Source organism: Athene noctua, chromosome 4 (genome assembly GCF_965140245.1).
Source record: "Athene noctua chromosome 4, bAthNoc1.hap1.1, whole genome shotgun sequence".
Lineage (NCBI taxonomy): Eukaryota > Metazoa > Chordata > Aves > Strigiformes > Strigidae > Athene > Athene noctua.
Window position 1 is genome coordinate 74,512,696 of NC_134040.1, and position 12,505 is coordinate 74,525,200.

Here is a 12,505-nt window from a genome sequence, read left to right on the forward strand (position 1 = left end):
GAGGCACCGCGGCAGCCCCCGCCGGGAAAGCCGACCGGGGAGGAGCGGGGGGAAGACAGGAGGAGGAGCTGGGGGGCGGAAAAAAAGAGGAAAAAAAGGAAAAAAAGTTTGTACGTCCAGCGGCGGCGGGAGGACAACCTCTGTAGGCGGGCGGCTGCCGGAGAGCAGCGGCGGCTGGGGGAGGGGGAGGAGGAGGAGGAGGCGGCGGGGGGAGAGAGAGAGAGAGAGAGGAGGCGGCGGGGCCGTGCCGTTGCGCGCCGCGCCGGGCGGGGGGCGGAAGCCCGCCGGTGCGCGGGGCCGGGCGCTGCGTGCGCGGTGGCGGGAGGGAGAGGGCGGGCGGCGGGAGGATGCGGCTGAAGCTGGGCTTCCTGCTGCGCGCCGTGCTGCTGGCGGGCAGCTTCTTGGGGCTGCTGCTGCTCTGGTCCTCGCTGTCGCCCCGCACCGAGGAGCCGGCTCCCCCGGGACGGACGCGGGTGAGTGCGCAGTGCGGGGCGGGCGGGACGGAGCGGGTGGTGGGGCCGCCGCCCGGGATGTGACCGGCGGCGGCGGGCGGGGGGCGGCTGCCCGGGCTGCGGCCTGCGGCGCCTGCAGGCCCGAGAGGGGAGCGCGGAGCGGCGGGGCCGGCCCCAGCCCTCCCCCGGATCCGGCGTCCCTGCCCGGGTGGCGCCGCCCGCGCCGGGCCGCGGCGGGGCCGGGGGCGCTCCGGGCTCCGGTGGGCCCCGGCGGGTGTCCGGTCCGCGCCGCCCCACCCGGCGCGGGGCCGCCGCAGCCCGACCGGGGCCGGGCCGGGAGCGCGCCGCCGGCGTGGCGGTGCGGGCAGTGTCCCGACGGGGCCCGTCCCCGGGACCTCCCCGCCGGCGGTGCCCTGGGCACCCCGCTGGTCGTGGGTCCGTGTCTCCTTCGGGAGCTTTTCCGTCCCCGAAATCACGGCGCCGGTGTAAGCTGCGTGCTCGTATCCTGCAAAGGTCGCCCCCAGAGCTCCAACAAAGGGTGCAGGTGTACCCCTCTCACCCTCACCCCGCCGCCGCGGATCGGCCTCCTGACGTTTTACAAACCCCACGGCAGGTCTCGCCAAGGAGGAGCCGCAAGTCAGGTAATTTAGGAACAGGGCGCGGAAAGCCGAAAGGTGCTGGCGACGCAGATCTCCCACCCCGAAATGGTGGGCAACCTGTGAGGCGTGGGGTGGGTTGGTGCTTTGGCTGAGAGGGACAGTAAACTCCAGAACAGTGTCAGGAGGTCAGGCAAACAAACCTGCAGAGCCACCCTCGCCATGGACTTGCCTTCGTCAGTCAGGTGTGAATAATCTGGCCCTTTGACGCCAGGGTCTCAGAAGGAGTCAAAGTACTGCTTCCATTTTTGCCAGATGTTTTAGAGCTGTGGAACGTTACTGGATTTAAGGAGATCTGCTTGAAGTAAGATTAGTCAAGATTAAAATAATCTTTGTGAAGTCATAAAATTTTACAGTGATTATTTTAAATGTGATGTGTTCACTAATGATCTTGGTCCTCTCTAGCGGGCTGCTTTGAATAATTGTGGAAGGCAAGCGAGCTGACAGGATTCTTGTGTTCGAAAACTGGAAATGACTTTGGACTCCTTCAGCAGATGCTCTGTCTTCCGAAGCTGTTACAGTTTGCTGTATCTTGGCAGTCGCTGCTGAGATAATAGGCCGTAGTGGTTCTTTCAGAGATGCGCAGTTTATTATTAAGTGGTGAAGTTTCTGTAATCTCTCTTCTACATACAACATGGGCTTTTCTGTGTAGAGAAAAACCTTCAGGAATTTTGTTTGCATACCTCCCCAAAAAATGTCAGGCAGTAAACATTTTGGGTCAAAACCAGTCAGATTACTTTTCTGCTTAGGAAAGGGGAATATACATGTAAAGTGACATCCTCTGGAAAAAAAAAAAAAAAAGTAGTTATGGTTGCCTTGCTGTGTAGGGCAGTGACCATCTTTAGATGATTTTTCTGGGGCGACAGCTGAAATATTGCAGTCCTGCAGTGTGTGTGCTCTATCAGTTTATTCAGGTGCTGTAAGGAATCACTGTCCTTTCTCATGAGCTTGAAGGCTTTTGCTCAGAGACTTTTGAGCTGAACCCTTGTATCCACCCCCATTTGCGTGTGAGGTCTAATTTAGAAATCTTTTCTAGCTGGTATGTTTGGCAATAAAGGAGTCGAAGAGTTTTAACAGTCCAGTACCCGATAAAGCATCATTCAGTCTTGGTTACCCTTGCCTTGACTGGAGGAGGAAATATCCATGACAGCCGCCTCGGGAAATAATTCAGTCTTTGTTGGGAACAAATATGATTATATTAAGTAAATACTGTCAAAGATGAAATCTAAACAGAGTATCTGGTTCGTTAGCTAGATAAGCTGTTTACTTGTCGTTGTGATACATATGAGAGTGGGTAATACGTGCTGCTTCGTCATTTTCTGGGAAACAGTATTGTTATTGAATTCATGTTTTGGTTTGGATGGCTTTGCTCCTTAGAAGCTGCTCAGGTGAGGAATACTAGTTACACAGTAGTAAGCAGGCTTGCTACTAGCAGAACTCCAGCCTCTTTATGGGGAGCTGGCAGAGCCCAAGAATATGCCCAGAGGTTAGGGCCTGTGTATCTTGCGTCCTGCTAGGCCAGGCAGTGCTGACCCTAGGAAATGGGCTTGCATCTCGGGGTACGCTCCCTACAACATCTGGAAATGGACTGTGTGTTGGTGTGTATCTCAGAGTATACTTTCTGCAACACCTGGAGACGGACTGTGCATTGGTGCGGTTTCAGCATGGGGGAACTAGGAGTTTAATCATAACTGCTTCTCTGAAATGCACTGCTGTGCACTTTGTTCAGTCATACAAATGTGTGTTTGCTCTGTTGTTAGTTACCGGAAAGTTAAGCTAAAGATAACAGAATAATTCTTCCCATACAATACCCTCCTCCCTTTACATTTGTTGGCTGGAGCTTTCAGTGCAAGCAAAATTCCTCCTCAGACAGTACCATCTTAAAATGGAATTTAACTTTTTGTAGCTAACCTCAGGCAGTACCCTTTTCCTCTCTGCACTGAGGCATTAAAGAAGCAAAGGTGAAAAGTTCTGCATTAAAGAAGCAAAGGTGAAAAGTTCTGCTGTGTTGTTCTTTTTATGTTTATAACCTTGAATCTTTTCCTGCTTACAACAGCAGACAGGAATAGGTAATACAGAACATCTTGTAGTAGTGTTATAACCGTGTACCTTTAAAAAAAAAAAAATACTCTCCCTTCAAATATTGTGTTATCTTTTTTCTACTGATTTTAAAAGATTTCAGAGATCTTTTGGAGAGGCAAGATTAATGTACAGAGAGTTTTAAAAGAAAAAGTGGAAGTGGAAAGTGGCTGTTTAGGAAGGAAATGAGAGAACACAGAGATAATAACAGTAGTGCAGACAGTTGGGAGATAAGACCTTTCTTTCTGGTGGAAGACTACCACAGATGTGTATGTTCACTGAAAGTATATTCAGGAGTTGGGGAGACAAAGCTCTCTTCTCCAGGTAACCCAACTGTGGAACTTTGTTTCTGCAAGACACCATTTGAGAAAAAAATGCTTGTAGGATTTGGAGGGAGAGGTTAAATATTTTATATTGCAGAAATACCCAAACAGAATAAAAAAGTCCTTATCATAAAAGCTTTTACTTTCCTGTCTAATCCAAATAGAAACAATGAAAATATATTAAGGTCTGTCCTCAGAATCTTTACAAACATATCTGCTTTTGTGTAAGTAAGGACACTTGCTATCTGATAGTAAGGATTGCAAAGGTACTGAAGGTTTAGGCAGGGATGCTATTGTTTATGTCTGTGAGAAAAGATTAGGTAGAATCATCGATTTGATTATTATGTGCATGTCGTGGGGTCTTTTGTATGTTTTCTGATACCTTCTGCTCTTCTGGATCAGGGGAGTATGGGTTTGGAGCTATCAGGAAATGATTGAGGCTATTCATTGTAAGAAGATTACTGAGGGATCCCAGCTATAGTACTTGTTGGTCTCCAGCGAGATGTGTCGCTAATGAGCAGCCTCAGAGGTACAGCCTTAAAAGCTGGTGTCATCGAGGCGTGGGTAGTACAGCAAGCAGAACCAACGGACTGAAACAGTAAAGAAAGATTCATTACTGAAAAGTTGAAACTTATGTATTTGGAGGAGCAAATGCAGAATAGGTCAACTTTAACTCTCCTAATCTGACCAATTACAAAGTGTTGAAGTGACCAAATTAGTATGTGGAAGATTTAAAAGTTATGTATAATTGAGGCTGGTGGTTTTTTTATTTGAAAGATCTGTTCAGTTTACCTGAGGCAAAGCTTAAAGTACAACTTCGCACACTCATAGTCTTGGGTATTAGTATGATGAGTGGTCTCATACATCTGATATTCACTGGAGCACTCTCCAAGAAGCTAATAGAAATGACATTATTCATTTGTCCATGTGAAGGACAGTAAGTAAGGAGTGTCCAGTGTGTTACTAATCACCTTCCAGAGCATAGGAAGGTAGTAAAAGATTTGCTGGAAGTGTGTGGCTGACCTTGCAGAAGTCAGAAATGTGATGGTGAGATTGCAGAACCCACAAAATTCCCTGTTCTGCCCTCTTCCCGCGTGCAGTGAGGAGAACTTCCTGAAATCTCGGTGTGGCTGCCTGGCCTCATATCTGGGAACCTGGTGCTTCAGATTTGAAGCATTACAATATTTGCAGTGTTTCCCAGCTTTAGCTAGCCCATAGCTACTGCACCTCAGCCACCGAAGGGCTGCTTTTAACTTGCATTGCGACGTATTGAAGACATTTGATTTTCAGTGTCTGCAAGTGACGTGTTCATAATGGGTTCTTGCTTAGGGAGCATTTGTTTATCGACAGTTCGCAGACTTTCTGGATTGGCTTCCCAGGGTTTTTTTTGTGTGCCTAAGTAATTGGACAACTGTCCCTTTCCTCCTGCCACCCCTGAAGGTGTGCACCTACTCCAGGTGTGCTCTCAGAGCTCTATAACTTAAAAGGAGCTTTTGAGGTTACAGTCTCCAACCCTTAGACATTTATACCCTCATCTCCCCAGCAGGACAGTTAGCTGTCCTTACTGCCAGATGTCAAGGCGGCTGTGCTGTAGCAAGGGAAGAGTGCTTGCCCTGGGATTGGGAAGGGAGGCTCCGCTGAGGGCCCTCGTGCAGGTAGCGAGCCTGGCGTGTCCCTCCAGTTTAGGAAACCAGATGATGGGCTTACAGCTGGGGCTGTGGGCACTCACCAACCACCAAGCTTAAATACAATTCCTACATGGCCTCTAGAAGGTGGAGAATTTATGATGTGGAAGTGGAGGAATTGGAAAAAAAAGAAACAAAAGCTGACTGGACATTTTCTGAGCTTTCTGGTGACACCCCTTCTCCCCCACTTAAGGACTGCTAATATCCTGTATGCCTTGGCTGGGTTGTCACTGAGAATTTAATGACAAATTGCAGACTGAACTTGAAGTGTTATTGTGGTTTAAATTAGATTCTTTGTGGTGGAAGTCCCAACGGAAATTCTCTACTTTCCCTTAAGGAGTAACAGCAAATGTGCTTAGAAGAGAAACTGAGTTGCAGGAGTTTGAAGTTGATATTGTTACTGGAGGAAAGGCAGGAGTCAGAATAAGGTGATAAATCTGAAGTAACAGGGAGAGTGGTGTTCAGTAGCGAAGGAATTCAAGTTTTTTGAGTTTGGTAAAAACATGATTGTGGTACACAGGTGATCAAAGAGCAAAATAATCACTCCTCCAATTGCTTTGTATAGTTATCTATACATCAGTCACTTTTTTTACTGATTTGCCTTTCTGTAATTGGGCGAGACCTAACACAAGGAGTGCCACATCAGTTTTGCCACTCTGGCGTTATCTGAAAGCTCAATGCAGTCATTCATCATCTGGGTGTGCAAAGCTCCCTACAGGTGCAGGGCCAGACTTAGGCACGCTGCCTTCCACAGTCAGAGCTGTAATAAGTCACTACTTCTTGTGTGACACTCAGCAGAAATGAACACCTTGCCAAATCTTTCACGTTCAGCAAGTTTGATTTGAAATCTCTGCTCGGGGAGGCAGTGAGCTTGCTATAGCCAAAGTATTGCTCTTGTAGGAAGTATGCATCGGTTTTATTTCCCCTTCTTTTTATTGCAGTAATCCTTAGTGTTGCTCGTGACAGTAATAAGCAAAATGTTTTGAGATACTAAATGCTAATTTTTTAAAAAAATATGCGTTTTCATCTAAATCAGCTTCGAAAGAGCTGTAAAACTCTGTCACCCTTGGGAAAGTGTAAAAGCCCCAATCCCTTTCATATTAAATAAATGAAATCTTTTTGACAAATGCTTCCAATATGTTGCAGAATAAATGACCACAAAGAGGATAATGTGAACAAATGGGGGGAAAAAAAGCCTATGTAATTCCTACAATTTATGTATACATACATAGATTGTATTAAAACTTCCTTGAACTCTTTTGTCATTAAGATCCCTTGTAATAAGTTAGGTAAATAACTCATTGTTATCTCAAGACTATTAATTATGTAAATGTCTACTCCGCGGGAGAGAGCAGTTTTGCACCATTTATATGTATGTGACAAGATTCCTTTTGTCCTATTCTAGCCCCAAGTGTTAATGTAACTTAAAAGAACTGAACAGCTGAAAAATCAAGGATCTTAAGTTAAGGTTGGCAATTGCTTTTCAAGAATCCCACTGCAGGAGAAGTGAATCTCGAGCATCCAGGGAACGATTGGCAGGATCCTCAGCATAGGATGAAAGGTGGCTTTGCACTCTTAGGTAACATTATGCAACAAAAAGCAGTAATTTTTTCTGTTCTGGGGATTGCACAGGGAAAACTATTTCACTCTTGCAGTACCTAATGGAGAAACTGTGAGTAAGACCACAGAAATCAGGAAGGATCAACAGGACAAGTTCGGTAGGTTGTCTTCTGTTTAAAAAAATATATATATATATAAAAGTGGTAATTTGTGGTTAGTGGCCAAATAATGGGGCATTAAAAATTGCATGTAATGAAGTCCTTTTTTGAATAAAAAAAATCTAGGTAATGGTTAACTCCCTATTTAAAAAGTGGTGAATTAAGTTATAAGAGCTAAGCTGAAGTAGTAGAAATTCTGCTGTTAGGAAATTTTGTTGGAAAAGGCTCGGTGGGGAATCAGGATGCCAGCCTTGAGAGAAGGCATGTCATATCCAGAAGTATATACATGAGTTTTTCGCCCCATGGCCAAGCAGCATGCGCTTCCCTATCCCAAGCTCAGCAGAGTTAAAATTGCTTGTACTGAGCTGACGTTCCCTAATGAAAAATGACAGTATCTTTGTCCTATTTTTGTCAGATATTAAATCAGCATTACAGGAGACTGCCAAGTGGAAATAGGGCAGGATAAGCTGTTACATTAATAGGTTTGACTTCAACCTTGGGGGGGCAGGAGGGATGCCTTTTACAGAAACTAGGCCATATAATCTGAGAGAAGGATTCCAAGTCTGGTAACAGTTACATTTAATTACTGGATTTCCTCCATAAGCATGGAAAGCAAACGTCTACTGTGAACGATTAGTTTAAAAATAGTAACATGCTGCTTAAAAGGCTGCCTCCTCCATCAGTTTTCTTTAATCTTGTGAATTAAAGGGTATTTATCTTGTTTGAATCTGCCTTTAGCAGTCCACCTCCACCCCACAGTGCTCTAGATTTAGACACTATTTTGGTGAGTGAGGTTTCCCCCCCATAACTACCAGTAATGCTGAGGTAATGTGTTCACTAAGGAAGATGTTGCCAGAATGGCCCAACAGAGAGGCCAGCAGCATTGCATGTCTTTGCAACCTGTGATACTGTTTAGGCTTGGATTTGGGGTTATTCTGGCCTTTCACCTGATAGAGGTTTTAGGGGAAAAAAAAAAAACCCTCAATAGATTTCTCTAAACTTAAACCAAAGCTTAAGTTTGTGCTTCATAGCAGATATTTAGATTGAGATTTACCAGTTTAATTGTAGCCTCCTTGAAGGAGCTTGCTGGGAGAAGGTGTATTTTTTTTGTTGTTGTTAATTGTAAAAAGATACAGAGGAGAAGCCTAATACTTGCAGTCTACCTTTGGTTTTCAAATAAACATCCTTGTTGTGTTCCCCCTGCTTACTCATTAGAATATCATTTGAATTGGTAGGTCTGAAATTTGAAAAAACCAAATTCTTTGCTGAAGCGTGAGCAGTTTTTGAAATAAGTTGGTGCTTTCCTAGGGATGCATTTTAAAGCACAGAATTCCTATTTTCTGAAAACCCGTTGACTTCCCATGTGGGAATAAAAATATTGTATTTACTTTGCTACATACCTACCTTACTACTAAAACAACAATGGCTACTTTTTGTAATAAAGAGATGAAGAGATGATGCTTAAAAAAGGATTGTATTAAGCAGGAATTAAGCATGTTTCTCCATGTATAAGCATGCTTTCTTGCAACTTGCAGAACAAATTGCCTTTTTTTTTTTCTCCTTTCCGTTACAATAAACTAATTGTTTGCTGCTGTATGGTGGTCTGTATTTAAGTTTCTTACCATGTCTTTTTGAATCATTCATCCTAATCACTGACTCCAGTAATGTTTTTTAGTATTGCTCTGGCTTTCCGAAGGTACACTTAACTTTCCTTTTATTTCCTTGTGGAACGTTCAGTTGCGAATAGCACTGATGTGTGGTAAACCCCTGAGCAGCAGGAGAGAATTGTAGGAAGGTACTGTAAAACTATATACTGATTTATATGCTGTTTACATTTGGAAAACTTTCTTTACAGTTGAAGGTCTCAAAATATAACTGTTAATGAAATTAAAGCATAAACAGATGGTGCTCAGCCCACAAAGTTTCTTACTTATTTTGTTGTCTTTTAGAAAATTGGCAATGAAAATGGCTCAGCAAGAACTGTTCTGACTTGAGTGAATACGGTTGATGTTTTTAATAAGACGGAAAGTATTATGTTAGAGTGCTTGCTTTAGAAAAAATACAAGATTTTTCATTAAATTTAACATAGTTTTTTCCATATTTGAGCATTTTTATCACAACTTGGGGATTCAAATTTGCTTTGGTTTGAACCTGTAGTAAAAGATTTCCCTTTTAAGGATGACTAAAAAAACCAATAGCATTTCAATAGGGCTGGAGCATAGCAGCACTGCATTTTATTTCTCAATTCCTGTCTTTATGGATTTGGGATATTTAAGCAATGTATTTGTTTTGAGCTAGTTAATAAGTATTTTAGATATGTCAGAGGTGTTTATAATTTTAAGTTGGCTGTAGAAAATGCCTCATCTGTAATAACATTTTGAAGCAAAACAAAAAAAAGTAACCAAGCTACTCTTAAAAGCATCTGGGATTGGCAGTGTCATGAGTTTTCTACTCTTTCTATTGAGGAAGACCAAGAAAGGCAATATTTAGATAACGTGTTCTTCAGAGAAAATAAAGTGTTCTCTGCATGCTTTAGTCTTGAAACAAGATTTGCTATGCTCTCACTTAAATGAGGCCATGAAGTCAGCTCTTCGAAACTCATAATATATGTCTTTTATAAGCTGTGCATGTGTCAATGGTGCATTTATCATGCACATTAGACTGCTTCACCTGCTCTGGCTCTGCCAATCTATCTCCCACAGTGTTATTCTAATGTGCCAAAGCCTCTGGGAAGCTTTAAACAGGGGCTATGAAATATGTTCGTTTTTTCTCACCTCTTCCACGTTTTCTACCCTTATTTCCCTCCCCTCTATGAAGGATGTTCTTCCTGCACAGAACCAAGACCATCACCAGTGATTAGCTTGGAAAGAGTATCTCAGTAATCTACAGAGGTGTTTGCTGTTTGATTATTTTGATGGAGTATGAGCTTTTAATGTTTTTTTAGAACTGTATCACCTGCCTCAATCAGAGAGTTCATAGCTAGCAGCTCTCAAGTCCAGAAGGATGGTGTGTGGGTTTCCTGTGCCTCAGCTCCTGCTGGTGAGGAAGAAGAATCTTCTGCTGTCTCTTGTATCACTTTTCAGAGATCCTCAGCACCAAACACTGGTATTTCACTCAGTGTAAGATACTCCTATGGCATGAGATTTACTGAGTATGTAAAGTGGTCTGAGTACTCTCTGCAGAGGATTTCAGCCCTGTGTGTCCCAAGTAAGACTGCAGATTAATGTCTGGGATGCATCTGTGTGGTCTCGGTGTCTTAAGACTTGAAGACCCTCTGTGTCTTCTCTCCCTCTCCATGGTTTCCAATTCCAGTCTAAAATACTTGTTTTGAGCACTTGCTTATTCTTTAGTTATGTAAACAGTACAAGAAAGGTTGGGCTAAGGACAGCCAAGAAGTGTTGGCTTGACAGTGAGGCTATGAAGCTCTTTGAGCAAATCAAGGTGTGAGCTCCTCCTTCAGAGTCACCAGCAGAAAAAACATTCTCAAGGAGAGCAGCTATCCATGGCGCTGGAATCAAGACTGGGAGAAAACGTTGATGTCAAAACTGGGGCAGATGGTTACTCTGGCCAGCTTTGGCAATGTATGGTGAGACCCTTGAGCGCTCATATATGGAGCAGTGACTAGGTGTCCAAAGTGTCAATACATCACCATTTTTTCATGTAGAGAAACAGAGGGGGGAAATCTCTGTAAAATACAGAGTCTCAGTATTAGAGCAGTCTTACCTTTTCCATGAATAGTCACATCAGTCACCTCTCGGGGAGTTAACAAGTTTTGCTCCCGTTATTATCTTCTGCCAAGGCTTGTGATGACAGGGGAGTTGTCAAGCTGTTGTGATAAAAGGGAGCAGACTGCCAGGATAGTTCATGTAGCCTTTAATCTTTGTGTATGCCTGAGGGGCCTTGGGAAAAGAAAATGGCAGGGAGCAGGCTCGATTAATTTTTCTGGATGAAATGGATATGTCCTGGGGGTTGGCCTACTTTAAAAATAATTAGAATTCTTTGAAATCTGCTGTCCTTGAGCACACTTCATCTGTCCTATGTCCCCTTTCTCTGATTCCTATATGCCTAGATCTTGTGGTTAAGAGATACCTCATGCGAGACACTCGGTTTTCAGATCCTTACATGGATTTTATATTTACTGGAAACAGTAAAATATGTATTTTTTAATTAACTTTTTAAAACAGTCCTGTATGGTTGCATCAGGTGACGAGGGTATGACTGGATCCTTACAAGGAGGCTTCGTGATGATCACTGGTTGACTGCAGCCAGCACAAGTCCATGTTAGCGTAATGAGGTGCATTGATCTTTGTTATTTCAGGTTCTTATTCCAATCTCATCCTCAGCTGAAGGTTGAATACCTCAATTTATTTAATTTTTTTCCCTGGTCACTTTTTTTTCCTTGTTCATTCTTTGTGGGAGTTTGGAGAGTTAATTAGGTTTATTCTAATGACCTACTGTTCAACAGTGTAAGAGTTTTTTTGCATTGCAATAACATAATAAGTGATATGGCTAAGTAAGGAAGAAAGATAAATGGACAGACTACTTCTCTTGACTTTATTGCTTAGGCAATCTATCTTCTAACAGGTTTGTCATAGGATATAGAATGCTAAGGTTTTTATGGGAAAAAAAACTGTTTCATTTTAAACTCTACAGTTCATGTCTACGATTGAAGCAGTCTTCACAGCCTTAAATGCTAAGCACCAAAGTTTTCATTGGTAGACTTGGCTGGTGAGCGCTGCTGCAAAGGAAAGGCAGCTTGAACAGGTTTTTGAACAGGTTTTATCTTGCATGATATTTGCAAGAATTTAGTCTGTGCTGATAACTTGTCAAAATACAGTTTGCAGTCTAATCCCAGCAATCCTAATTTTCAGGAATGGTTCACAGGTGTTAAATTCTAAGAAGCAGGCAGAACTTCTTAATTTGGTTTATCTAACAACCATAATGTACTACTTAATGTTACCAGAGGTATAATGTTGCAAACAGAATTCATTATACTTTTTAAGTCAGTGCTTTAAAAATGCATTTTAATAGTTTAACTGAATAATCTTGACTCTTATGCTTTAAAATGTTCATCAGTGAGAATGCTTTCACATATCAGAAATAATTCTATCTTCCTTTTTTCATTTGCAAACCTGAGATTTCCTAAGTCCAGAGCAATATACTTTTTACATATATACTAAAACGCATGAGCATTTCTTTTTAAGCCCAGTTTTACTGATGAGGAAGTTAAAGTTTCAGATACAGAATCAGTGTTTTATAGCTGAACATATTAAATATTCCTGTATGTATTTGTATGTAGCTGACTTTCTGTAAGTCACTTTGACTTTACAAATGGAAACTTTCCAGCAGTGTATATTTAGGACATCTATTCATAGTCTAACACCAAACCCCAACAACTTTCCTGTAGGAAGTCCATTTTCTTCCCTGCATGCATTTGTTAATTTTGTCAGACCTTAATGTTGCTTAACTGTTTTTATACTGTATTGACTACAGGACTTGAAACTTTTAAACTGTATGAAAAAGACAATTTATGGCACCTCTAATGTTTTATAACCAGTGCTGGTTTTATCCCAATGCATGTTAACCTCTGCA

At 42.8% G+C, this 12,505-nt stretch overlaps 1 protein-coding gene across 2 annotated transcripts in view; it reads left to right on the top strand.

Annotated features, from left to right (window-relative positions):
* The first annotated feature begins 282 nt into the window (after window positions 1-282).
* Window positions 283-12,505, top strand: part of GALNT7 (polypeptide N-acetylgalactosaminyltransferase 7) — a 73,660-nt gene continuing 61,437 nt past the window's right edge. The window contains exon 1 of one of the 2 annotated variants that reach the window (XM_074905764.1): window positions 283-473. In XM_074905764.1, coding sequence (XP_074761865.1) covers window positions 348-473 — 126 coding nt within the window. In that variant the 5' untranslated portion in view covers window positions 283-347. The remainder of the gene's footprint in view (window positions 474-12,505) is intronic. The other variant, XM_074905762.1, reaches the window with a different exon arrangement.